This window comes from Hydra viridissima, unplaced genomic scaffold (genome assembly GCF_058129835.1).
Source record: "Hydra viridissima isolate aposymbiotic clone 2 unplaced genomic scaffold, HvirCarnegie_v1 scaffold_10, whole genome shotgun sequence".
NCBI classification, from domain to species: Eukaryota; Metazoa; Cnidaria; class Hydrozoa; order Anthoathecata; family Hydridae; genus Hydra; species Hydra viridissima.
Window position 1 is genome coordinate 1,358,478 of NW_028324309.1, and position 27,430 is coordinate 1,385,907.

The 27,430-nt window shown below is 28.7% G+C and overlaps 3 protein-coding genes and 1 pseudogene across 4 annotated transcripts in view; 3 read left to right on the forward strand and 1 right to left on the reverse strand.

Annotated features, from left to right (window-relative positions):
* Positions 1 to 598: 598 nt before the first annotated feature.
* Positions 599 to 14,904, forward strand: LOC145193001 (pyridoxal phosphate homeostasis protein-like). The gene is made up of 9 exons (XM_090101153.1): positions 599 to 643; positions 1,881 to 2,015; positions 2,098 to 2,214; positions 2,835 to 2,870; positions 4,495 to 4,567; positions 9,633 to 9,767; positions 13,846 to 13,988; positions 14,135 to 14,233; positions 14,334 to 14,904. The coding sequence occupies exons 2-9, from the start codon at positions 1,887 to 1,889 to the stop codon at positions 14,388 to 14,390; spliced, it is 789 nt and encodes a 262-aa protein (XP_089957279.1). The 5' UTR covers positions 599 to 643; positions 1,881 to 1,886; the 3' UTR covers positions 14,391 to 14,904.
* Positions 12,392 to 13,203, reverse strand: LOC149882541 (uncharacterized; annotated as a pseudogene).
* A 543-nt stretch (positions 14,905 to 15,447) lies between the features above and the next one.
* On the forward strand, positions 15,448 to 17,396 carry LOC145193228 (ras-related protein Rab-18-like). 2 transcript variants are annotated; one of them, XM_090100640.1, is made up of 3 exons: positions 15,448 to 15,605; positions 15,912 to 16,422; positions 16,707 to 17,396. In XM_090100640.1, exons 2-3 carry the CDS (start codon positions 16,159 to 16,161, stop codon positions 17,181 to 17,183), a joined length of 741 nt encoding a protein of 246 aa, XP_089956766.1. In that variant the 5' UTR covers positions 15,448 to 15,605; positions 15,912 to 16,158; the 3' UTR covers positions 17,184 to 17,396. The 2 variants fall into 2 exon arrangements, with proteins under 2 accessions (XP_089956766.1, XP_089956767.1); XM_090100641.1 differs by having other exon boundaries at positions 15,451 to 15,605; positions 15,959 to 16,422.
* Positions 17,397 to 17,860: 464 nt separating this feature from the next.
* The window catches only part of LOC145193572 (5-oxoprolinase-like), a 30,554-nt gene continuing 20,984 nt past the window's right edge, over positions 17,861 to 27,430 (forward strand). Inside the window, exons 1-12 of the mRNA XM_090065458.1 lie at positions 17,861 to 18,070; positions 22,045 to 22,236; positions 22,560 to 22,685; positions 22,978 to 23,031; positions 23,119 to 23,174; positions 24,559 to 24,674; positions 25,020 to 25,099; positions 25,193 to 25,245; positions 26,201 to 26,246; positions 26,367 to 26,433; positions 26,893 to 26,981; positions 27,220 to 27,337. Of these exons, the coding sequence (XP_089921584.1) occupies positions 17,918 to 18,070; positions 22,045 to 22,236; positions 22,560 to 22,685; positions 22,978 to 23,031; positions 23,119 to 23,174; positions 24,559 to 24,674; positions 25,020 to 25,099; positions 25,193 to 25,245; positions 26,201 to 26,246; positions 26,367 to 26,433; positions 26,893 to 26,981; positions 27,220 to 27,337 (1,150 nt within the window). The 5' untranslated portion in view covers positions 17,861 to 17,917. The remainder of the gene's footprint in view (positions 18,071 to 22,044; positions 22,237 to 22,559; positions 22,686 to 22,977; positions 23,032 to 23,118; positions 23,175 to 24,558; positions 24,675 to 25,019; positions 25,100 to 25,192; positions 25,246 to 26,200; positions 26,247 to 26,366; positions 26,434 to 26,892; positions 26,982 to 27,219; positions 27,338 to 27,430) is intronic.

The following is a 27,430-nucleotide window of genomic DNA, read 5'->3' on the forward strand; positions in this document are numbered from 1 at the left end:
TCTGGCTTTTTCTAGCAGGGCTGGTCTTTTAAGTAATATAAAGTAATAGCTACTTTTTTATCAGCAGATAAAAAAGTAGCTATTACTTTATATTACTTAAAAGATACTGGATCTTTGGTAAATTATAAAAGCAAAACAACTAAAATTTTAAGTACACGGCAGTTGCCAGTTTTATTATTTAATTTATTATTTTACGCGGAAGCTTTCATATTTAAAAAATGTAAGAATTTGTACGCATGCGTACAAATTTATATAAGAAATTAACCAGCCCATTTGCCGAGATCTTGGCAAAAAACAGTGAGATCTCGCTATCCGGGCTAGCTCGTTTATTCATATAAACGCAAAATAAAATTAAGTTAAAATATATATATATATATTTAAAGTTTTTAACTAAATAAAATTTAAATTTTTAAATAGTTTATCGAGGCTCAGGAACATGCTTACAAATCTTTTTTTTTTTTTCCAAATCTGAGCCTCCATATGCTTATAAGAGTTACGCTTATAAAGAAAAAAACATGTAATCAGTTATAAAAATAGGGGATGAGGAGAATTAAAGAGTGGGGAGCAGAGAAGGGAGGAGGAGGAGGAGGGGAGAAAGTTGACTAGAAGCGCCAGAATATCTAATATATAAAGCCCAAAGTTTGTATGTGTGTATGTGTGTGTTCTTTATACAAATTTACAGTTTTGATCCAATCCTCACCAAATTTTGTAAACAATTAAAATATATTTAGGGTAGCTCAAGACCCTTAAAAATTTGACGGGTCCCTAATGTATTGAAAAAAAATGTCTTTCAAAAGTATGTGAACCTGGTACTCAAAAGAAGCAAAATTATATAAAAACTTCAAAAATAAAAATTAGTTTATCTAAAAAATACGTTTAAAAAAATTATTCTCAAAAAACTTTAAAATATTGACTTTTTTTTTTTTTTCAGCTAAAAAGCAATAGTTTTTATGCATTTATATCTGTAAAAATTATTTTTATGAAATATGATTTCCATTTTGAATTTTTTATATAATTTTGCTTATTTTGACTACCAGGCTGACATACTGTAGAAGGAAATATTATAAGTTTTAACTTTTTTGAGCAAAAAATAAGTAAATATTATCAGTTGTAAATTTTTTGAGCAAAAAATAAGTAAATATTATCAGTTGTAAATATTTTGAGCAAAAAATAAGTAAATATTATCAGTTGTAAAGTTTTTGAGCAAAAAATAAGGAAATATTATCAGTTGTAAATTTTTTGCTCAAAAAATTTACAACTGATAATATATCTAGGGGTAAACAGAAACATGAATTGCTTAAATAACACTGTGGTTTAGTTCCCAAAAACATGACTAACATAGCTACAATTGTATTTCTGATTAATACAGTAAAGTTTTTTATCTGATTGCTAAAAAAACCCGGTGCATTGCACCGGGTATAGGTTTTAAATAATACTTTTGATATTGGCGTTACGCTAATTTTTCTGATTTTATTGTGTTTAATAAGACTGTAAATTGTAATTATACAAGACACCATGATCCTTAATTTATTGAAGAATTTCTACTTTAAAACAAAATAAAAAAATTAGGACATATATAACATACATACATACATACATACATACATACATACATACATACATACATACATACATACATACATACATACATACATACATACATACATACATACATATATTAACATTTATATTCGTATTATTATAATTATTTTCATGCAACATTACCAACTCTAGTATATCAGTTCAAGTACAGGTACTCATAAATATATTTAATAGATAATTAAAATATTTTACAGTAACCACAACTTCTTGAAAATATCTAACTTACAAATTCAAATTATTTAATGTTCATAATTCTTTTTCTTTTTTTTTTAACTTGGGTTTTGATGAGAAATCTTTTAAGTAATAAAACACTTCTACAACAGTTGGCTCGAATCATGTCAACTTGTTCTATTTCTGCTGCTTTATCAGAAGTACATTTAAATATACAGAAGGCATTTCAAGAGTTTTCCTTGGTAAGAAATTTTTTTTTTTTTACTATTTAGTAAAGTTGAAAAGGTTAACAAAAGCTAAATGCCATTTTAAAATATTTTGCAGAAAAATCCAGAGAGTTTGCAAAGTCTCCCTTGTTTGATAGTAGTTAGTAAAACCAAGCCACCCGAAATGTTGATTGAAGCTTACAATCTTGGACAAAGAGATTTTGGAGAAAATTATGTAAGGGATTTTTTCATGGTTATTTATAGAGATTTGTAAAATGTTTGTTACTCAGTTGGTAAAATGAATGTCACTTTTTAGTTAAAAGTTTGACTTTTAATTGATCAAAAAAGTTCTCAAGTCATAATTTAGATAAAACTGACTTCATAAAATCTTTATAAGATGTTACTATGAAGCAGACTTTTTGGAGGGTTTTTCAAATGGGTTGGCCAATAGAATCGCAAACATATTTAATAGGATTCAAATCAGGAGGTGGAGGGGATAAGTCTTTAATGATCCTGATAATGATGGCTATTTTTCCTTGAGATAACCTACAGTGCTTTTTCTGTGTGGTTCCTAATAGTTATATATATATTAATTTGAAATGCTTGCCAAATTTTTCTGAATGATTTTTTTTCACACAAGTTTAGTTGTTTGATTAATATTGAATAATGAAAAAAGTGCTTTTATTTCAAAATCCAGTGTTGAAATTTTGCAAATATGTTTTTAAATGTCAATTGAAACAAATTCTGCATTCCATTTAATGCTCTGTCAAATGACACTTGATTTTAAAATTGGTAAAAGCAAAATAAATTAAAGAGGGTGAGAAATTAATAAAGATGGAATTTTTATTTCTTTAGGTGCAAGAATTAGTTCAAAAAGCTTCACATTTAAAGGTATGTTACCGAGCATTTAAATGGCATTTATTGGCATTTAAATTTAAAAAAACCTATTGATGCCTGAAATGTTACTGCTAGTATGGTTGTTGTAACGTTGAGGTTACAACTAACAACCAGACAATATGATAATTGACATATCATATTTGATATTAATATATGTCAAAATTAGCACAAAATAAAATGACATTGACATATACCAATGTCCATGTTGATTAAACTAATATGCCGAAATCTCTTTGTCAAATATGTCATTTAAAATTAATCCACAAAAAGTCTAATTAAGAAATTTGAATCCTACAGCAATCACATCAAAAGGTTGCTACCATTAATGCAAAAAGACAAAAATATAAATTTTTTACTAACATTGACAGCAAAAATTTAAAGAATGTATTGATTGCATTTTCCTATTTTCCTTAAATTTTACAAATCATTCTTCTTATCAAAGCTGGCCATGAAGTTTTTTATTTGAAGGTAGTTGCCATTTTTGTTGCAACTACCAGGAATCATAGCTTTATTTGCAATTTTTTCTCAGTTTCTAAATGTGATAGTAGTAAAGCATCCTATATTGTTTTCGGTGGTGGCTTTTTCAAACAACTTTGAATAATAACAAACAAAAAAATATTCAGCAAAGCTTCAAGATACATTTAGAAAAAGAAAAAAGTGTCCCAGATTTGCTGAGCGTCCAACTGCCTGATTTCTCTGGTACATCCTATAACAATTGCAAAGCCATCATCTTGCATGGTAAAATTGTTACAACATTTACCACCAAACTGTTGATGATTCATCTGTCATCATTGTACCTGGTGGAATATAAAGCCTTCATCCAACAAACAGATGCTAAGGCCAGTGATGTGCAACATCAATTATTAGCCAACACTACATCAGGCTCAAAGTAACTGATTGTAAATGAGAGTTTTAGACAAATGAAACCCTGGCCATCAGATCACAAAACAGCTGTACTTGGCACTCATAGAACTGATGAAATGATTACTGTAGACCTACAGCCATTTGGTATTGTAGAAAACGTTTGGTATTGTAGAGGGTTTTGTCTAGTGATAAATGCTTTTGCCTCTCAGTATCAAATTTCATCACAAAAATATTTATCACAAAATGATCATCATTTAGAAAATGCCATCTGGTACATTCCTACTATTTAACTATTTTTTCTTAATAAAAATGATAAAAATACTGCATATCAAGGACTTAGAGTTAAAATATTGTAACTCTATTTTGGTCAAAAATGAGTTAAGTGCTGAACTGTAACGCAGTTAGCCTATATTTTTTTAATTTTCCAAGGTTTGTAAACTTTTAACTTTGTCTTTCTCAATATTTTAACTCTAAATCGTTTATTTTGCCCAAGTAATATTTATTATTACCAAGAATGCTTTTAAAAAAAGAATTTGAATAAGAATTTGATTTCATTGATAATGTTAACAATTGATCACTAGAAAACTTCACTTTGTTTCTGATTAACAATGCATTATATTTTGTTTTTGTGAAGTTATGTTTCTATTTTTGTTTAGAGCCTTGGTTATAATGATATACGGTTATAATGGTATACAGTATGTTTCTATTTTTGGTTGGTTATAATGATATACGGTATGTTTCTATTTTTGTTTAGAGCCTTGGTTATAATGATATACGGTGGCACTTCATAGGAAGTTTGCAACGCAATAAAGTGAATAATCTATTAGGTTTTTGTAATTTATTATTATTAGTATATTTTTATTATCTGTTATTTTTAAATAAATAACTGGTAATTTTTTAAATAAATATAATTAATTAAATAAATAGCTCTGTGAAGTTTTTTGAAATTTTCATGCTACAAGTTAATTAAATGACTTTATTCAGCAATTCAAGATAAAGTTTAAAAAAGTATTTCAATTTTTTTTTCACAATTTCAGTTTTTTTTTATATCTTAAACTCTTTAACTTGATTTGAAAAATTTCCCTTGTAAAAAAAAAAATGTGTAATAAATTTCAAGTAATATGGCTACTAAAAGATTGACCCTAAATAAGACTTTTTAAATTTTACCCAGATGTTTAAAAAAATGGAATTTCCCAATTACTTGCAATACAAATTTTTGTTTAGAGATAAGTTATTAACAAATTTTGTCATAATGTGTAATTAGTTATTGTTATTTCTTTATATGAAAACAATTGGCATTCAGGAAATTTATAACTAATGACCCAAAAATGAAATGTCTCTCTTAACCAATCTAAATTATACTTAAACCAATCACCATTATACTTCAACTAATCACAATTACACTTTTCAACCAATCACCTTTATGCTTCAAGATGATTTTAAAGCCTAAATTAAGTACTAAACTCATTATTTTAAATGCAGAAAAACAGATTTGCGCTTTAATCTACACATTTTAGCCGAGAGGAAACGCTTTGCTCCACCTCCACTGAAATTAAGTTATAAATTATTAATCTCTAAACAGAAATATGTCCTTGTTTAACTTTAAATAATTCCTTGTATCACTTTAAATAATTCCTAACTACATTAATTCTAAAAATTGTTAAAGTGAATAAAAAGAGATATTGTAAAGATAAAGTTGACTAATGATATAATAGTTTTTAAGAATGATGATCTCCAGCAACACTAATTGATCCTTTAAGAATACTAAAATTAAAAGTGTAACATAATATTACAATTGAAAACTCAAATATGTAAATGCTAAGTAAGTTTATTTGGATTCTAAACATTAAACAAATATAATAGAATGTAATTGGAGCTAGCAAAACTAAATTAATCAAAAATTACCATGGCAATTAAAAAGGGCAATAGGGTAGTTTCATGTAATATCATCCAGCAAATGGTGCCTTTTTTTTTCTAAAAAATAAACCATCTGCTTTATATTTTTTCAAATATTTTAGTTTTTTTTTCATTTCTTGTTTTGACTATATGAAATAGGCTTCAATATTTTTAGATCAAAGTTTCATTTTGTTGTCAAGAAAACTGAATTTGAAATTTGAACCGGTTTCTGAAAGAGACCTGGTTTTTACTTTTTTTTTTTTTTTTATTTAACTAATTACAAGAGAAGTAGTTATCACATAATTCATTAATTTATCAGGGTCGTCACCTTTTGTTATGCTGTGAAGTCATCAAGAATTTATTAAATTTAACAAATAGTAGAATGTTGGCAATAATTGCTGCCAAGGGTGGCCCAACAAAAGTAAAACCTATGAAAAGTGTAAAACAAGAAAAAATCACTTTCGATTGTGGTAATTTTGTCGATTGAAATGAAAAATTGCATCTATTTGCTTCAATTTAGCCACTACCAACAGGAGAAAATTTTTAAAGGGTTTTTGTATCTGGAGAGTAAGTGTACCATGGAAACGTGGATTTTATTTTTAGTATATAGCAAGTGCTATACTTATGCCTTTTAGTAAATACTAAATAGCTGATTAAACTTGATTAAATTTAGTGAAAAAATAATTATGAATTATCAAATCAATGATTTATTGAATTATTCTCCTATCTTAAACTTTTGTCAATTATAAGTGTTTGGATTGCTCTTAGAAATCAGATTTTTCTAGGTGTGCCAAGTTTAGAGCATTTGATCTTTTCAACACAAAGCTCAAACATAGCTTTTGTTCTCTGCCAATTCAGAACTCTCCTGAGATGTTAGTGGCTTGATTTTTTTAAATTCATTTTTTTTTTCAATGGTACTAGAAAGTGAAAAGGCATTTGTAAATGGTAGGTTAGTAAAACAGGTTGATGTAATTTTTAGTTTTAATTCAAGATGCTGAAAAATGGAATCTCTATTCATAGATCAAATCCCTTGTGTTGCCCCTTTGAATGTATTGAATTTTTGTCAAATCTGAAGACCAATCCAAACATGAATGTTGCCAGCAAGGTACATCTCTCTATCTCTTTCTAACTCAGTTCACACTGACTGCTCATGAATCCAGGAATATCATAGATTTGGCTCTATCAGTCTTGTTTATGTCAAACAGTGGAATGGAGCATCATTTGGAATCCAAGCTTGACTTATTGGATTATCCATTAAGTTGGTAAAGAGTTTGGATACTGTCAAATAAATGGTTCCATAAAATATTTGGCATTTTTTTAGATATGAGAATTAAGTAGATTCTGTACTCTATGATATAAAAAAGCTAATGCATTAATTGACATCTTTCATTAGCACAGTTTTCATTAATTTACACCAAAGATCCTTTCTATTGAAGAACTGAGTTTCTTAGATTTTGATTGTACTGGAGAAATTTTTACTTTTTTTCAAATCAGCATTTTCATGTGTAGTTTCAGAATCTTGTTCATTCTCAATATATTTTCTTTCAATTGTCTTGCTTTCTCCGTAATCAATAACTAGTGATATTTTAATATGTATTTGCATACATTGGTCAAGACCGAGCAGTGAATGCCTCAGGGAAGAAATAGCAAAAGCCTCATGATTAGGAGTAGTAAAAATAATAATAACGGACAGATGTCCAGAGTCAATTAAAGACTCACGTAGATGACAATAACTAGTGATATTTTTGTTTTGTAAGTTTTACATAGATCTTTCTTTCAAATTAAATGTTTACATTTCTTAAATGTTTTGGTTGCTGTGAAATGATTTGGAAACTCTCTAAACATAGAAAAAAGAAATTATTTCCATATTTTATATTTTTATATATCATATATTTTATTATTTCTATATCAAATTTAAAGGTTATATATATATATATATATATATATATATATATATATATATATATATATATATATATATATATATATATATATAATATTCCAATTGAAATTCAGTTATTTAAATATATTAAGTATATAATTCCTGCATTGAACTAAAAAAAATTAAAATAAAATTAAAAAAGATGACAACAGGTTTTATTGATCAAGTTACTTATGGTATCATCTGTATGTTTATTAGGGTTGTAAATTTTTCAAATTTAAAAGCCTGTGTTGGTAAGCAATGATCTTTTGCTAGTAATTTCCAGAAATGACTTTAATTTTGCACTTAATGAGGTGTTGTAATATGTGGAATCATCTGAAGAATATTTGTCTGTTTACAAATCATTCATTACAAAAAACTATCATCATATCATTTTGTAACTTATGAGAATTGTTTTAAATTTCTGAATTACTATTTATGAGCTTGCTGTTAAAATATTTGTCAATTTTACATGTGATGTGAAGCTCTTCCATCAGCTTGATGACTTGTTCAGTGACCATATTTAAGCAAAAGATATCAAGCATTAATTGTTCCTGTATCCAGTGGGTGGAAAAAAATCTCAAGGCCTTAGAACTGTTCAACTTGGAGACAACAGCATGTAGCTAAAGATTGATTGAACAAGTAAGAATAACTAGTGCTGATTTGAAAACCATGTCTTTGACCATGTATTTGTTATTAAGTCATAAGTACTCTTGCATGTTTATTATCTCCATTAAAAATATATTTTCTATCATGAGTATTATCTCCATTAAATATTGGAGAGATGTTTACTGTTGTATTCAATCACAAATTAAAGCTATGTGCAGATTCTGGATGACGTTGGATGGTGTTGTTTACATATCTGACTCCAAATAGCAACAAAATCTCTATGGAAATCAATGTGCATTTTTGGAGTTACAGAATCAGAGAGTTTGACACAGGAATCATTGAATTTCAAAACATACTCTTAGTAGCATTCAGTTAGCATCATCAGCTAAAACAGTAATAAATTACAAATCTAAAGTTTTTCAAAGCAACAGCAAAAAAGCTGAAACCTGAAACTGAACTAAATACTCAAGTAGATCAATATTTTGAAGGATTTTTTCCACTGTGATAAACAGCAGGCTTGATATGCATTTTATTAGCAAGCTTCTACCATATATATTTAACATCATCATACAAATGTAAGTAAATTGCAGAACATACAATTGAAAGTGAAATGCAGAATGTACAAATGTTAGTAAATTGCAGTAAATAACTACTAATTTTTTTCCATAAAGAAGAATTTTAAATTTCATCTCTGTACATATTGAGTAAGTATTCCACTCGAATAGAGGATAAATAAAACTTTTTCATCTGAAAAATATTATTATTATTGTTACTAACATTTATTTATTTGCAACAACAATTATTCAAGAATATCAACTACGAAAAATTTGAAAACACAACAGCAGTGTTAAAAAAAAAAATATATACAACTGTATAATCACACAAATTAAAGGTTTTTGCATCAGAGACATTTCACATCTTGCAACAAACTTTTCTTTTGGTTTTAGGTTTGCTTCAGTTTTTTGTAGTATTTTTGTTTAATAACAGCCAGTTTATGCATAATATAACTTTTTAACATTTTTAAGACTAAGAGTTGTTAGAAACACTAAGACAGATTTGTTGAGTTCAAAGTCATTTAATGCATTCTATGTATTTTTAAAACTTTTTGATTTTTAAATAAAGTTGCTGGTTTCATAAGTTTATTTCAAATTTGGTTTTTTCTGAGAGTAAAGTCTTAGAAGTCAAAGTTCAATTGATAGTTTCATACTTCTGTGATGATTATTTCTCTTGTGATTGGAAATAAAAAGTAAAAACCTGGTCTTACTCTCTAAAAGTAAAGTAAAAACCTGGAAATTAGATTAAAATTTAAACCCTGTTTACTTGTCAAGCAATTGACATTTTGATCAAAAAGTTTCACAATCTATTTTTTGTGGTAAAAAAAAAGTCATAAGTCAAACTCATTTTCTTTTTGTAGGTGTTGTTTTCTTTGTTTTCATTGATAAACTACTTTGAATTTTATCTTTAAGATGTCGAGAATTTGTTTGCAGTTCACACCGTTGGGACTATAAAACTTGCAGAAGCACTTAACAAAAGCTGGGGAAAGAAAAGTACAGGCATAAAATTAAAAGTATTTGTTCAAGTTAACACCAGTGCTGAAGAAAGTAAAGTTGTTGTTTTTGTTTTTAAGTTTTGTTTTTATTTCATTGCATTTGAGCAGTATCTATCTATTAATGTTGATCATGTTGATCATGTTGATCATGATGATCTTTGTTGATCTTTTTTTTAAATACTTTTTAAATGGCAAAAAAATTTAAGATGTACAAACATCACTTTTTAATATAAAGCTTTTATTTATAAAAATATTTTTTGCAATTACAAATCATTTTTTTGCTTAGTTTTTTCTTTTAAAAAATCCTTTTGCACAAAAGTAGTTTGAAAAATCTCAATGTAATTACTAATCTCAAATTTCATGCTTTTAGCGGGAAATTGAGATTTTCTATTATAATATTTTTGTATTAGGTGTTTGTTTGACATTGATAAATTTCCCAGAATCCTTATCATATCACTAGTGCTGTTGGAGAGTTTTCTTTTATAATGTGAACAAACAGCAACCTGAATGAGGCTTTCAATTTTGATAGTACCTAGAAAATTGAAAGATTGCTCTTTCACTTTTTTGTCCCGAGCAATTTTTTGCTTTTTTTTTTTCTTTGTTATAACCTTAAAATCAACATTACAAGTGCAATTTCTTGCGCTTCAAATTTCTTTTCTTGTTCAATTTCTTTTCTTGTTCTTCGAAATTTTCTATTTTTTTACAGTAAAGCATATTTTTCTTTCACACACTTAGTTCTGTTGAATTCTATTGAAGAAAAAAAAAAACAGTAAAAAATAACATTTTTCTGGTGCCAAACTTTCTGCACATTTTACATGTTCAAGCCTTTTTTGGTACTAGAGTCAAGTTGCATGTCTCTCTCAACCAATCTACATTATACTTAAACCAATCGCCATTATACTTTTCAACCAATCACCTTTATGCTTCAAGATGATTTCAAAGCCTAAAAAAGATTTTTTTAATTTATGGAATGATTTCTCTCTTCAATGATTTAGGGACATCATTCAAGTAAGGAAGCATTTTATGAATCTTTCTATGCTCGTAAGTAAACAACCAATTGCATAAGAAAAGTTCAATTTTATGCTCAGGAAGTTTTTCACTCTTATTAAGAGCATTATCAACATCGAATCTGCAATTTCAAATCTCACAATCTGTTTGTGTTATTAGGTTTCAACGCAAATGCTGGCTGAACAGGTCGCTCAAAATCGAATAAGTTGACAAAAAAGATAATGCAAAAAGCTTAACTTTTTGCAAGGAGGTGCTTTTTGCTTTTTAACATTTACCTATCTGAAATATACAATCTAAAGACCAGAACAAATCTTTTAATGATTTCTTTCTATATATAAAAAAAAATCAGTTTTTTTATTTTCTGTTTACATCTGTTGTGATACTTAATGTTAAAATATGTGAAAAAACTCTTTATTATTGTGGAGTGCTTTTGTGTCTTTCTAAACATTTTTTTTTATTTCAATCATTTCAATCTCGGGTGTTTTTTTAATGTTTTAAATATTTGTTAAATATTTGCTAAATGTATTCTCGATGAACTCTCTAAATTCAGCATAAAGTTGTAGTTGTTTAAGTCTCATTTCCATGATTTTTTTCTTCGATTACCAAAGTTTTCCTTTGCTGATTAAACCTTATACAAAGCTTCAATCTTACACAATTCTTCTTTTACTTTCTAATCATTTGCAAAAGTTAACACCTTGGTTTTTTCAGCGCAAAAATCGTAACCATTTGTAAAGTAAACGCAACGCCATTTTTAAGTAAACTCAACGCCATCCTTAAAGCTTGGTTTTCAATAGTTGTAGAAGTGTCGTACAAAAATCGATTAACGTTCGTTTGATTTGTTGTGCGGTAAATTGTTGTGCAACGCAATGTTTCCATCAGATTGAGTTAGCGCAAAAATCTTTAAAAAAAACAGTGTAAGCAAACAAAAAATGGCCGTCATAAAAAAAAATCTCACTCTAAATTATCGACTTTTTCTTAAACTTTTAAATTTTAAGACGCCGAAAAAGCGTAAAGAAAAGAAAGCATATGTTTTGGGTCAGAGAATTATCTAAAATTCGCGTTAAGCAAGGTGCGTTAAGTTATTTGGTGCAAGAAATGATGCTATTTGATAGGGAACTTTTTTATCGATACTTAAGAATGTCTCCTGACAGACTTGAACACCTTTTCTCATTAAGCGGATCTTCATTAACGAAAAAGTATTGTCCCAGTGGAGAGTCTCTATTGCCCATCGCAAAGATTAACTATTACAATTCGATGCCTGGCTACAGGAGAATCACAACAAACTCAGTCCTTTTATTTTCGAGTTGGGAGAGCTACAGTTTGTAATATAATCGAAGAAACTTGTTGTGCTATATGGGAAGTTCTCAAAAAAATATTTCTAAGAGCCCCAAATGACATAAAAGAATGGCAAAATATCATTAAAGAGTTTAATCAGAATTAGAACTTTCCACAATGCATAAGAGCTATTGATGGAAAACATGTACGCATTGAGGCTCCTGCAAAATCAGGTTCTTCTTTTTACAACTACAAAGGATTTTACAGAATGTGTAGTTTTTCACATCAGTTGGTTTAACAAAATGATAAGCTAGAATGTAATATTTACATTTTTTATTCACATTAATAGGTTAAACAGAGGTTGATTGTATCATCTTTATCTGAAGGTTTTATTCACATTAATAGGTTGATTGTATCATCTTTATCTGAAAACTCTATTTTGAGAAGAAGTGCTTGTATTTGAACTTTAGCCGAGGCTTTGGAATAGTGGTTTAACAGCTTTAGCTGTGGAATTAATGGTTTCATAAATAATCTTCATCCTGCTCTTCTTCAGTCGGATTTTCAATATTGGAGTAAATCATTTCTAATGTTTTCACTAAAGTTTTGTCAAGTAAATTATCAGAATCTAATATTTTTCTTTTTCTTTTAGTTGTGTTATTAGTATGAATTGTCAATTCACTTGACTCTACTTGCACACAAGAATTAACATAAACGTTTTTTTCAGTCACATCTTTAGATAAATGATTATTTAGCTCCTTGTTCAATGGATGATGAATATTTTCAACTTGCTCACAAACCACCTCAACGTTTTCCTCCAAATTCGTTGTTTCTAATCTAGAATCATAAGGTGAACAAATATTCGATGTTGTTTTACGATGTTCTATAAAAGTATTTAGCCAATTGAGCTGAAGAAACTGAGGTGGAACTGAATTTCTTCCAGAACCTGATGGGATATTTCATTTTGATTTCAGCCACCTTTCATAACTACTTCGAATGCTTTTATACTTTTCTTCCGCTTGATTAGCAGAGAAGTTTGACAGACAACCAATTTCTTTCCATGCATTTTTCTTTTTCCATTTGTCTTTAAATTCCTTATCAAACTTGTTATACAAAACTGGAAACTTTTGAACTTCGTTCATAAAATCTGCATTAAAGATTTTTCCTAACACACAAAATGGAGCCGTCGCCATGCTTTGTAAATTATGGTGTTGTGAATAACGTCTTCAAGATGCAATTTACGTGTGTGTAGGTGTTAATGTGTGTAGGTATTAATGTATGTAGTTGTTAATGTATGTATGGTCTTCATGTATTCAATGTGTTAAAATAAGGCGGTTGTACTACTGTGTAAAAGGGGAGTGGAGTTTGTAAATTGTATGATTCACAGTCAGATGGGAAGAATATTGCCAAGTTCATAAAGAAAATAACAACTCGTTAGTGTCTCAGGGGAGGTTAAAATAATTCCTCACAATGGCGATATTTTGTAAACTTTATTGTTGTACAACAGTTATTGTGTGGTTTCCATTAAAAAAATAAGCTGCGCGTTTTGCACAAAAAACAAAAAACTGTTGCAGAAATAATTTTTTTTTAAACCTCACAACCGCAGTTGTACAACATAAAATTTGTTGTACGACGTTAAGTTGTGCAACTTACACTAGAAAATGTTTCCGTTATAAAACAAAGTTGTTGTGCAACTGTTGTACGACATTCCTACAACTATTGGAAACCAAGCTTAACTAATACGTCCGGCAAAAAATTGATAATTATAGATGCAAGTTAGTGCACAAGTATTTTTATTCTTTTTAGAAATTTTTCTTAGGCAAGTTGTTAATGTTAAACGTTTCTTTTAGACAAAGGAGGATGCAAACCTGACGAATGCGTTGCCCTTGCAACATATATTATAAAAAACTGTGAATATTTATTGTTTTATGGCCTAATGACAATTGGTTCTTTCGATCACGATTACTCTCAGGGACCAAATCCTGATTTCATAGTAAATATTTTTTTACTATTTTTTAATATTATTTTCAAAAAATATTTTTTTAAGTTTGTTTTTATGTTAACTGAATTCTTAGTTTACAAAGAAAATCTTTCTGCGATTTGAGCTTTGGAAACGCCATTTTTTAATATTTTTTTCAGTGTCTATCAAAATGTCGTGAAACTGTTTGCGCAAGCTGTGAACTTCAAGAAAGTGACGTCATGTTGAGTATGGGAATGTCTAATGATTACCAGCATGCTGTGAGTGACAGTTTTTAAGACCAGATTTTATTAGACCATTAAAAAATCTGATTTTTTGATTGCAATGCTTACATTTATATTCTTATATGTAACATTTTAGATTTCTGCCGGAAGTACTCATGTTCGTATCGGAAGTTTAATATTTGGTGCGCGTTGAAGGACAAAGATATATATATTTTTTTTTAGTCTCACCTTAGCAGCATAGATTTTCACAGACATTTCATTCCAAACTAAACCTCTATATCAATGATGTGAGAATTTTTTTTTGCCAATATTGTTCTTTCAAACTACTTTTCCAGAGTCTAAATCAACGATGTCCCCAAAAAGCTATGCAAATCTCTAACTTTGTAATAAGCTTGTCGCTGCGCTTATTTTCGCGGATCGATGAATGAGCTATTTTTTAAGAATATCGAAAATGTAGCCGTGTCGAAGATATACACACGATAACATGTTGAACTTCAATTCAGTCGCGTTATTTAAATGGCATATTTACGAAGGAAATTGTTCTACTCAACGCTCGTTTTTCACAGAGAAGAAAATTACTTGAAGTTAAATTTGAGCAAATATCGCGAAGTTTGCATGAGTTAAGTTTATTTATTAAAAGAAAAAAATATTATTTCTGTATTCATATCATTTTATGAAGAGTTTTTATAAATATATACAAAAGAAAAGTTTTTGTTATGTAACATTTCGGAAACTCTAAATAAAAAGGTTTTAAGGAAGTCAGCTGTACAACGTCAAAACACAGTATCTGTATTTTTCATAATTTTTTAAGTTGGGCTGCCAACTTAACTTCATATTATGAAGTTTCAAGTGATAAGTATGAAGTTAAGTTGGCGGCCCAACTTAAAAAATTATGAAAAATACAGATACTGTGTTTTGACGTTGTACAGCTGAAGTGTCCAGCCAAAAGAATGCAACTTATACATAGAAATTTATTACTTGGGCTACATAACCCAAGTAATAAATCTCTCTTAAACTCAAATTAAGTTTAAATTATTAGTGCTCTTTTGTCGGAAACCTTCAAAAGTCAAACTGAATTTTATTCTAATCGGCTACTCTGCAATGGCTTTAGCAATCATCTTTCTATCACGTCCATTCTTTTTTTATACCAGTATTGTTTCCAGCCTCCGCTATCTCAGGGACTTAGCCTAGGCTCTAATATCTCAGCTGGTTAATTTGATAGTTAAAGATCCTTCACCAATTTAATTAATTCGCTTTGAGTGAGCAATCTGAATGTTAATCCCCTTATGATCACTGGATAAAGAAATTTTAACTGAAATTTTAATCTCAAAATAAACTACTTGTACATTCAGCAAAGTCGTACAACAAGAAGAGAAATTTATTTGATTTTCTTCCAAAAAATCAGAAGGTAAGTGAGTGAAAAACTGTCTTTTAACGAAAAAAAAATATGTTGAAGAACGTTAAAAACTAGTGTTGTGAAAACTCAAAAATTCAACTATAAAATTGATGCTGAGTTGACCCTCTTTTTTTTCTTTATTTTTCTTTTCTTTAAAAAAGATTCCACTCATGGGAAAGTATAATTTGATTTGACGTTTTAGTTAAAAATTATCTCTATAAAATTGAGAGTTTGAGAAATGCTTTAGTATGACAATAAAACTCTCCACACTTGTATGGTTACATGAAACCTCCAGTAATTAACTGTTTAATTTTTCAGAATAAAATCTATTGATGAAATTTGTTGATAAAATTAACAAACTTTAGTGTCTTTGACCGCCACCGTTCATTAAAGAGCTTGCTCCCGTCATTTATGACGAACATAACGGTATCAAGCAATCGAGGCGTACACAGCAAGAGACCCTTGTGCGTTTAAAATTTTTATTACATATGAATTTAAATATTATTTTACTCTGGCAGCCAAAGTCAGTTATTTAATGTAACAAAGAAAGAGATGCCTACATACAATGGCAAGAGTTCCATCACGTCCTTCAAGCCTCCAAAGTTATAGTGAGAATGATTTTACTCCAAGAGCTGGCAGCGGTAGATGGGGGTCTGATACTGCCAGCAAAAGATCAGGCACACGGTATAAAATATGTTTAGGTGGAAAAGCTGATGTTGGTAAAACTGCATTATTTCTTCGATTACAAGGAGAAGGCTTCAGTAAGGATAAAAGATCTGGATATGTTAACACATACGAATTTTTAGATGAAGATGATGAGCGCATAGAGGTTTGTAACATACTGTTAATATACTCTATAATCATTTTTAGTGTTGCTGTTGCTATTGTTCTTGTACTTGATATTATTATCATTAATTTTATGAACAAAATTATTAAAATAAATTATTTTAATAATTTTATTAATAAAATTAATAATAATAAAAAAAAAAAATTAAAAATTATAGTACTTATTTAAAAAAAAAAAAAATAATGAAACAAGTTTATTTAACTTATTAGATTTTTGCTCAAAATGATTATGTTTTTTGCACGTATAGAAATTATTATTTACTTTAGTACTCAATTTGGGATACAAGTAGTTTTGAAGAAGACACCTATTTAAATCTTGAGGATCATTATCGCAGTGCTCATTGTGTGATTCTCATATATGATGCTTCAAGTCTTGATTCATTGCAGTATTTGCAATTTGAAATTGAAAATATTGAGAGAAACCAGCATGCACCTCATGCAAAGTATATTCTAGTTCGCAACAAAATTGATATAAACCCCTCAAAGTGTATACCAACTGATATCCAAAATAATTTCATTTCAAATTCTTGTTTAAGTTCAAAAGTTCACTTGTTTCATCAAACATCTGCAAAAACAAATGAAGGTGTCTTAGAACTGAAGAGCAAGTTAAAAACATTGCTTCAACTACCAGAAGAGTCTGATGGAACTCCTTTAAACAAATATGTAAAAGTGTCATCAACTCAAGGATCAAGGGTTAAGGATTTTACAAAAAAACATAAATTACCAAAGTGCAAGCAAATGTAATATAAGCTTTAATAATGTATTTTTGTGTTAAATATTTTTACTACCTTCTATCTCATCAGTTTTTCTGTTACTATTAAAAATATTTTGCCATTTATTATAATAGGATTTTATGCTATTTAACTTATTTTTATATCTTTCACCTGTAAGAAATTATATTAGTTGTATTGAAGAGTATTTATGATTATTTTAATGTCAACATTTTTGCAAATTTGATTCTCATAAAACAAAATGTAAAACTAAATTATAAATTCAAAATAGTATATTTTTAAATACAAATAAATTCATGATATTTAACTTAGCTTTCTAAAAATTACTGAAAGTTTTTTCACTTATTTTTATTGCAAAAACAGGTGTAGATTTTATTATTGAAATATTGTATTTATTTTCTAGAAAAACCCAATTAACAACTGATAGTTTCTCTTTTTTTTTTATTATTTAGTTGTCATTTTATTAACATCATAGCCCCACAAAAGTATACATCAAACAAAATGCAATTTATTTTGTTATTAAGTTTGTTTTTTGTATTTATAAATGTAAAAAGAAACAAGCCATACCATGGTATGTAAGTTTGCTGTGAATTATACAAATCAATGTTATAAATGATTTTATATAAAAGTTCACCACAATATTTTTAGAAAATTTCTTCGCTGTTTTTACTATTTTGAATTTATTATTTAGTTTTACATTTTTTTGTGTTTTTTAATGCTGTTAAGACAAGTTAAAGCTAAAAAGAAATGAGAAAATTCCGCTTCTCTATTGATCGTGGAGGAACATTTACTGATGTTTATGCTGAATGTTCTGGAAAAGTTATTGTTATGAAGTTGCTATCAGAAGACCCTGCGTACCCTGATGCTCCTACAGAAGCAATACGTAGAATCCTAAGTCAAGTGTGTTTATCATTAAATTATTGAACTAATTTTTTTTTGATAAAGTTGGATTTTAATTTTTTGTGTTAAATTTTATAAATTTTGCTGAACACAACACTTAACAAATAATCAGATTCAAATTGCAGTTTTACATAATTCCAAATTGCAACATTTAGCCAGTTAGAAATAAGTAATAAAACTAGATAAGTTTTTTAAACTTTAGGCTTTAAAATGTTACTCTAAACCTTTTCTTTGACTGGGTTAAAATAAATGAAATAAGTAAAAAAATATTAATGATAGTAATAAGTAATAAATAATAAGGCCTCACCATACAACATCTCAGCATGAGGTACGATATTATTCCTTAAAATTCCCTTGATGTAATAGTCTTGGTTGACTTTAACCCCCTTTATGGTAAATTAACCCCCCTTATATCTTATTTCTAAGTTTCAACTTTATTTACTTTTGTGTCAAAATTTTTTCTGTCTTTAATTTGAAGTTTTTTAGCTTAATTTGGGTTGCTGATTTCAAAAATATTTTTACATGTCATAATTCATTTTATACTCCTATTTTTTTATATGAAGTAAATTTAGATTGTTTAGTTAAGATTGTTTATTAAATCATTCATTGTTCAAAACCTTGATGCTAAATGACAATGAAATTATGAATAGCATAAAACAACCAAAATAAAAATAGTAAAGATAAACATATTAACATATATTAACATATTAACCAGGGCTGTGGAGTTGGTAAGCTGCTGTTCTGACTCCGACTCCTTGATTTTATCATGGACCGACTCCGACTCCTTCATAAGTAACCAATTTGTAACAACAAATAGTTGTTTGTTTTACTACAGTTATTTGTTTGTAACAACAAAAAACTGTAGTAAAATGTTAACATTGGCTATTTCATCACTATGATACAAATAATCCAACCACTTAGTGCTTTAAACAATATTTATAAGAAAACAATTTCTGAACATACAACTTTTCTGAACTCTTGTTATGCAATAAACTCTTATGCAGTTGCTAATAACATTATGAATTTGTTAAAATCATGTTTGAAATATTGTCAGTTGGACAATATTTCAAACATGAAAGAACTTGTTCTTCTTTAAGTTCATATTCTTTAAGAATCTTTTCTACTAAGACCTGGAGAAATTCGCTGGTGTGATTAGTTTTGGCATCTTTTACTGCCAATGTCTTGGTAACTGCTTTATTTTTTTCAAAAAAGAATTAAACATTGATTGCAAAATAGTTCACTCTGTTAAGAAACACAAATTGTCCCTTGAGACATTCATTTAGTTCTTCTTTTTGTTTAACAGCTTCTTCAATCACTAATTTTCTAATACTCTCTCTTTCCAGAGAAACAAAGTTAATTGAATACTTACAGTCTTTCTGTTTGTGGAGCAGCTCTTTGGTGCTTGGTGGTGGCACGCCTAGCTTTCTACTAAGAATATGTAGCACAGTGCCAGACATTTTAAGTCGGGAGTTAGGGGATCATGAAGTTATATAGTGTAAGGGAAGGTAGAGGAGAGCGCAAGGGAGGTGATATATGATTCTAAGTGATAAGCAGCAAAAAACCCTATTGCTTATCACTGTTTTAAAGGCCTAAAAACAACATGTCAAACTCCTTGTCCTCCAGTTGTTGCAAACTACAATTCCCATTGTGTCTGGATATCCTACAACTTTCAGACCATCCTGGGACTTGTAGTTTTGTAACATCTATAAAATCCTTATGAAAATTATGAAACTTTGAAAGATTTTTTTTAAACCGGAGTTGGAGTCGGTACAATTTTTCAGACTCCGACTCCAGCCAAAATGAGCTCCGACTCCACAACTCCGACTCCACAACTCCGACTCCACAGCCCTGATATTAACAAATATTCACTGTACAACTTGTTCATGGAACAAAGTTTGTTTTCAGAAACATCAGGAGCACTTCATGTCTGGGCTATATGTTTAAATACCCTATCAGTAGTCTGCAAGCATATGTATATGCAATTACAAAGCAACAATTTTACAAGATGACTCTAATTTCCTGTTTTTATATTCTCCAAAATGTTTTCACGACACCCACAAAAAGTTTCCATGTTGTTTTATCTATTGTTCAGTTTTCTAATTTTTGGTCCATCAAATACACCAAATTTTGTCATAACTTAGACCAGAAAATGTAGAACTAATTTACTTGACCTTTACAATAAGAGAACTAACCCTTCATGTTAAGAACTAACATATTTACCCTTCATGCTAAGAGTTCTGACAAATTACTTTACTAATTAGCTTTCTCGTTTTCCCATCAAATGCGGGTAGTTGTCAAAGGTGGCTCTTGGGCACCTGAATTTGCTTGTTAGCTCAGGTGGTCTGATAAGGATCACTTAAGCTAAAAAAAAACAATGACAAGCTGAATTCTGTTCTTGAGAACAGAATTCAGCTTGTAATTGTTAATGTGGTTGATCTATAGTTGGATCATCTTGCAGACATTAATCTTACACAGCAAATTTCCCTACTGGTGTTAAAAAATGATGGATGTGCTTAAAGAAGTATAAGTGTGTTCTTCCTTTATCCTTTATGCTGCCAGAATTACATTCAGTTCTTTGTTGGATTGAAGAAGTAACAATAGTAAATATGGCTCTCAAACATCATTTTTGACTAATGCTAAAAGTTACATTCTCTTGTCTTTTTAAGCTTTAGAGAAAATTCTAGAAATCTAATTGCAATCGACAAATTCAAACAAAACTAAGGTATACTCTGGAATGAATATATTACTAATTTAGACTATATCCTGAACAGCATTCAGTTGAGGTTGGACCAAATTTTGGTAGTTGATTTTCTGAGCTATCTTTCTGACAGAGCTAATATATTAGTAATATTTTCTATACCATGTTGATATTCATTTTAAAACATTAACCATACACAAAAACTGAAGAAAAAAAATTATTAAAAATCAATAGCATAAGTTATTTGGTTATAAACATTGGTCATAAGATAAGTACACAAACTATAGAGTTTTAATAAACCGTGAAAAACAGACAATATTAACAATAGCAACTGGGCAGCCTGGATTGCAAAGATTGGAATGAAGGTTATTTTTGTTCAAACTTTAAAATGTTAATATTTTATTGATGTTATCTATTTTTTTTATTAACTCTGTTGCCTGAAAATCCTTAATTTTACTGCACGTAATCATATATTTTATTTTTTTATTTACTCTGTTACCTAAAAATCCTTTATCTTACTGCACATAATCATTATGTTTTGTTTTTTAAAAGAAACAAAAAATCGATTTTTTTGACATCAAACATTTGTTTCTTCTTCATATCAAAAATTTATTTGATATGAAAAAGAAACACTCAATGGCAGATTTAGAGGGGGGCTACATTGGCTATAACCCAGTGTGACAAAATTTAAGGGCAACATACCTGCAATTTAAAAAAAAGCAAAAAACCTAAAATTTTATAAACAATAATTTTTAACAATATCAATATATTTTATTTTATTAATATAAACCAGTTAACAGGTTTCATGTTGAAAAGGGTGTCACAAAACACATTGGAAATAGTGGTTTCCTAATAAAATCTAATGATCTAGATATGATAAAGTTTGATCTAGAATGATCTAGATATGATAAAGAATGCACAAAAATAATTCAAAGTATAAATTCAAATTATAAAAATAGAATTTCACAAAATGCATATAGTAATACACATTATTCAGAATTTTAGAAGTGATAAAATATAGGTAATACAAATAATATACATGTGTTCACATGTTACATTTACCAATAAAAAATTATAAGATGTATATATACACAATATCATATGGATGTTTTGCATCACCAGTTCCTTATCATCTGTGTATCACTAATTCATCATAAACTTACTGCTGTTGCTGGGGTTTTAATATATTGTTGTATTGATTTGCATTTTTTCATATATAAACTTACTGGTTGTTTTTTTCAAATAAATAGATTAAAGAAAAAAAAATTTGTTTTAGAATTCTTCAAAGGAAATCTCCGCAGGTGACCTAGTGCCTACTGATGAAATTGAGTTTATTCGCATGGGTACAACTGTTGCGACAAATGCTCTGCTGGAACGTAATGGTGAGCGCATTGCTCTAGTTATAACAGAAGGCTTTAAAGATCTATTGTTTATTGGTAACCAAGCTCGGCCAAATATCTTTGATTTGGTATGAAAATAATTTTTGTTTCAAAGTTTAATTTGGTGCTGTTTTAAATATAAGTACATTTTTTGTTTTAATGATTGATTTGGTGCTGCTTTATTTTTTGTTTTAAGGTTTGAAAAGTTTATTTTGGGAAATTTGCATAATGACATTTAATTGTTTATCTAAACTAAATTACAAGTTTTTTACACACAAGGTTTTTACAATCACACTAACTTGATTGATTGCTAATTATTTAGTCAGTATTTGCATAATTATAAAGTTAAAAATTACTTTTTTACTTGTTACATTAGTTACCATGCTTCTCTAAACTGTTATCAATTTTATAGAAAATTGTCACTCCTGATGTTTTGTATGAAGATGTTGTGGAAGTTCGCGAAAGATTAGTGGTTCATCAAAAAGACTGTCAAATAAATGGAAATCATAAGCTACTTTTTAACATAGATAAGTCACAGGTAGCATAAAATGTTTAATAATAATAAAACACGATAATTTAGTAGATTATATAGAGTAATTTAAAAAGTTTATTTGTAATAACAGTGGTTCAGATAAAAAATCAAGATTTATTCTTTAAAAAAAGGACAATTAGAACAATGGTCATTGTGGATTCAAAACAAACATCTGGAATCTTGTGTTTTTAAAATAGTTTTTAAACCTATTTTAAACACCTTTTGTTGTATTATTTATGCAATCTTTTCATACAATAGCTTTTACTTTGATAAAAATAAATAATTTTTATTTAAACAGGTGGTTGAAGAATGGCAAGAGGTTGATGAGCAAAACTTGCGTAAAAGTCTTCAGGTTCACAATTACCATTTTCCTAGTTTATTGAACACTATTTAAAATAATTGGAATTCATTTTTTTTAATTGAAAGACAATTTTTTTAGGTCCTTTATGACAAAGGCATTAGGTGTCTGGCTGTTGTGTTAATGCATAGTCATATGTAAGTTACTAGTTTAATTTATATTTTATTTTTTAATTTATTTTAAATGCTTCAAAATTTATCTTCTGAACATTATTAAGAACGGAAACACTATAAACAAAGCAACTCTGATCATGAGAATCAAGTTGGGCTTAAAGAAGCTTTGATGCATATGTTATGAAATGGAAAACATCTCTCTTAAAAAGGACCAAAAGAATAGCGATTTTTAGGGCAGAGATTTTGTTCTTTGGGGAATGTTTTTCTTGTTTGTTTACGTTAGGGTGCTTGGGTGTTTATGATTGGACTGTTGGGTTGTCCTCAGTGTTGTGTGGGTGTGTATCTGGTTTATGTATGGTTTGTGTGACAGTAAGATCCTTGACATCTCACACTTTACACTTATGTAAAGCTTGACAACAAATCCTAATACAGTTTATAATGATGTAGTAATTCCTCAATTGAAATGTAAATGATGATACTTACTAATGATCTTTCTTATCTTACGTAATATTTTCAAGTACTTAACTTAAGTATATTCTTTTAATATTTACAAAATAATATGTAAATAATATGCAATCAAATGTCACTCAAAAATATTCTCCTTCCACCTTTGGAACTCATGACCAAAGTGTCTAAAACTAATTAATAGTTATATAATTATTAAAACTAATCTCATTTTAAAAATCTTCTCTTTCTCTTTGAAAATATTTTTTTCTTTACCTCTTCTTTCAAAATCTCTTTTCTCTTTTTAAAAATCCCCCCAAATATTCTCCTAAAAATCCTTCCAAAAATCCTACTAGATTAATAAGCGTTTATTTCTGGTCTTAACTTGTTTGTAAAAATCATAAAATCCTGCTGGATTAATAAGCGTTTATTTCTGGTCGTAACTTGTTTGTAAAAATCATAAAATTCTACTGGATTAATAAGCGTTTATTTCTGGTCTTAACTTGTTTGTAAAAATCATAAAATAGTTGCAAAATTGTTGCATACCTTGCTACTTGAATTATCATTTTATCATTGTAGTTACAATTTAGTTTCTGGTTGTTATTGAAGAAATGGTTTAAAATTTTAATGTTGCTACTGTTTTATTTTTCATGCAATGTGTACGTGAATCCATCAGGGGTTCTAGCTGTCTCACACTTTTATTTGATCAAATACGTTTAAGTTGAGTAAAACTTTAAGATTATATAACTTCTTTTGTTTTCCCTCCTCACACTATTTTCAAAAGTCTGCCATTTTGTTGCCAGTGGGTTTTAATTACTTTTGTGCTTGCACAATGAAATATAACTAAAGTTTGAGTTTAAAGTAAAGTTTAATTTGTATAAAAAGTATGATGGAGAAATTCCTTGTTTAAATAATACTCTTAATTATGAGTTTGAAACTCGATGTTCGTTGTTGGATTATTTAGCAACTCTGATCATGAGAAACAAGTTGGGAAGATAGCTCAGCAGATGGGCTTTACCCATATTTCTCTATCTTCAGAAGTAATGGCTATGGAGAAGATAGTTCCTCGTGGATTTACTGGTTGGTATTATCTTCATAACACTTGAATTATCATTTTTTTTTTTTTAATTTTTAACTCAATTATAAAGTGTTTGAACAGAAGTTGATTCTTTAAGCCTGTTAAAACGGATCAAAAAAGTGACACTGACTCATACATCCAGTAGACTTACATGTAATCTGTAAAAAATTATCTTCTTTATATTGCAATATTATTTGGAGTAAAATTCAGGCTAACAATTTCAACTGTATGATTTTTTTTTGTAGCAATAACTTTTTTAACATTTTTTATTTTTTTTAGCCTGTGCTGATGCCTACCTCACCCCTCATATTTAGAAGTATGTAGAAAGTTTTTGTTAATTTATTTAGCTTGTGCTGATGCCTACCTCACCCCTCACATTAAGAAGTATGTAGAAGGTTTTTCTAAAGGTTTTCAAGATAATTTAAAAGTAGGTTTTTTTTACATTTGATGAAAAGTTATGTTGGTGTTGGGTTTTCCATAACAAAATTACAGCTACACAATAAAATTATGCAATTTTTAGGATGTTCCTGTCTTATTCATGCAATCCAATGGAGGGCTTACACCTGTTGATCAGTAATTTTTATTTAGTTGTAGTATTTTTTTATATTTTGTGTTAACAAATGGAAAATACTAGTTTATCTAATCATTCTTTAGACAAGTAAGAACAATTTTAAGTGTTAGTTAATGATAATACAAATAAAAATAAAATTTACTATTGGGCTTTTCATTAAGACAATAAGCATTCATCAGTAGATTTTTTAAAAAGTTTCATGATGTCTATTACTGTTATTTAATGTAAAATTTTAAACTGATCAAAATAAAAGTCTTACCACAAGCTAATTTTTTCCAGGATTCTTAAATTCAGCATGTACTAACTCCATAATCTTATAGGTGTAATCCTGTACTTATATTGTATGCCTGAACATTTGTAGACACTAAATCTTCTGTTTCTTCAATAGAGCTTATTGATTTTTTTGAGATGGAAGTTTAAGATAATACAATTCAAAAGCAACCCAAACTTTTTCTTTCAAAAATAAATGGTAAGAAAAATGCATTATAAGTAAGCAATGACCAATCACATGCATTGATAATTACAGTAAATCAGTACATTAGGGATAGCTCATAATAATAGGGATAGCTCATAATAATAGGGATAGCTCATAATAATAGGGATAGCTCATAATAATAGGGATAGCTCATGATAGTAGGGATAGCTCATGATAATAGGGATAGCTCATAATAATAGGGATAGCTCATGATAATAGGGATAGCTCATGATAATAGGGATAGCTCATGATAATAGGGATAGCTCATAATAATAGGGATAGCTCATGATAATAGGGGTAGCTCATGATGATAGGGATAGCTCATAATAATAAGGATAGCTCATGATAATAGGGATAGCTCATAATAATAGGGATAGCTCATAAATAGCAAATTGAAGCTTTAAATACCTCTTTTTATAGGGTGTTGCTAAAATAATCTGGTTTTTTGTTTGCTTGATTTTTTTAAAAAAATTTTGCATTAGATTTATTGGAAGTCGAGCTATTTTATCTGGTCCTGCTGGTGGGGTGGTATGTTTTTGTTCTTTTATAAATTATGTTTTCTAGTTTGATATTCTATTGACTTGTTCCATTAATTTTTTGAAAATTATCTTTAAATTTTATTCTTTTTATAAGTAATTACATATATAGGTTGGTTATGCTTTGACAACATATAACAAAGAAACAAAACAACCAGTTATTGGGTTTGACATGGGAGGTATAAAAATTGATTAAATAATTTATTTAAGTTTTTATGCATTTTTTTAAATATAGTTTTAATCTTTGTTTTACTTTAAGACAACACAATTTAACACCAATATTAACTCTTTACACCAATATTGACAATCAGTTTACTCAATAATGTACTTCTCTAGAAAACATATTTCCTATAAAGCATAACCTGGTCTATCTGGACCAGCTGTAACCCAATTTTACAAACTTTTTTTTCTCTAATATTAGAGCTCTTCCGGGTTTACTTTGCTGACTGCATGTTGCTAAATTTGACTTATTTTCTATTGAGTATATTACCACTCCAGAAAACCTGTATTTTCACAATGCAGATTTCTGAAGTGCTAATATCAAGTTTTTAAATTTTTGATTTTCTTAAACTATTTTTATCCAGGTACCTTGACTGATGTTTTTAAGTTTTTGATTTTCTTAAACTATTTTTATCCAGGTACCTCAACTGATGTTTCAAGGTATGCTGGCAACTTTGAAGTTATTTTGGAAAATGAAACAGCTGGTGTTAGTATCCAGGCTCCCCAGGTACTCATTAACACCATTGTCTGTTTTTAATAGTTTAATAAAGTTCTTCCTGTCATTTAAATATATGGATAACCATGGGGACTTTTGAAAGCATTTACACCCCCAATATAGCTGTTTAGAGATGGCTAATGTATCAGACAGTACCATCAAGCCAGAAATGTTTTTTTTTTTTTAGTTTTTCAATAACATCAAATTTTTATTTAACTTAAGTAATAAAAACGGTTTTTCTGTTGATTAGCTTGATATTAATACTGTAGCTGCTGGAGGTGGTTCACGACTGTTTTTCAGGTGTGGTCGGTATGATGTAGGTCCAGAATCTGCACGAGCACACCCAGGACCTGTTTGCTACAGAAAAAGTGAGATTTTTATAACATTTTTTGGAATTTTTGACATTGTATCAGGAAATAATTATCAATGCATGTATATGAGCTTGGTTCATGTATGCCTTA

Excerpts from the sequence above, each read along its gene's own strand:
- LOC145193001 (XM_090101153.1), top strand. The coding sequence starts at position 1,887 with ATGAGAAATCTTTTAAGTAATAAAACACTTCTACAACAGTTGGCTCGA. Across the intron at positions 2,871-4,494 it reads AAAAAGCTTCACATTTAAAG|AGCCTTGGTTATAATGATAT; the intron begins GTATGTTACCGA and ends ATTTTTGTTTAG. Across the intron at positions 4,568-9,632 it reads TAAAGTGAATAATCTATTAG|ATGTCGAGAATTTGTTTGCA; the intron begins GTTTTTGTAATT and ends TTTATCTTTAAG.
- LOC145193228 (XM_090100640.1), top strand. The coding sequence starts at position 16,159 with ATGGCAAGAGTTCCATCACGTCCTTCAAGCCTCCAAAGTTATAGTGAG. Across the intron at positions 16,423-16,706 it reads AAGATGATGAGCGCATAGAG|TACTCAATTTGGGATACAAG; the intron begins GTTTGTAACATA and ends TATTTACTTTAG.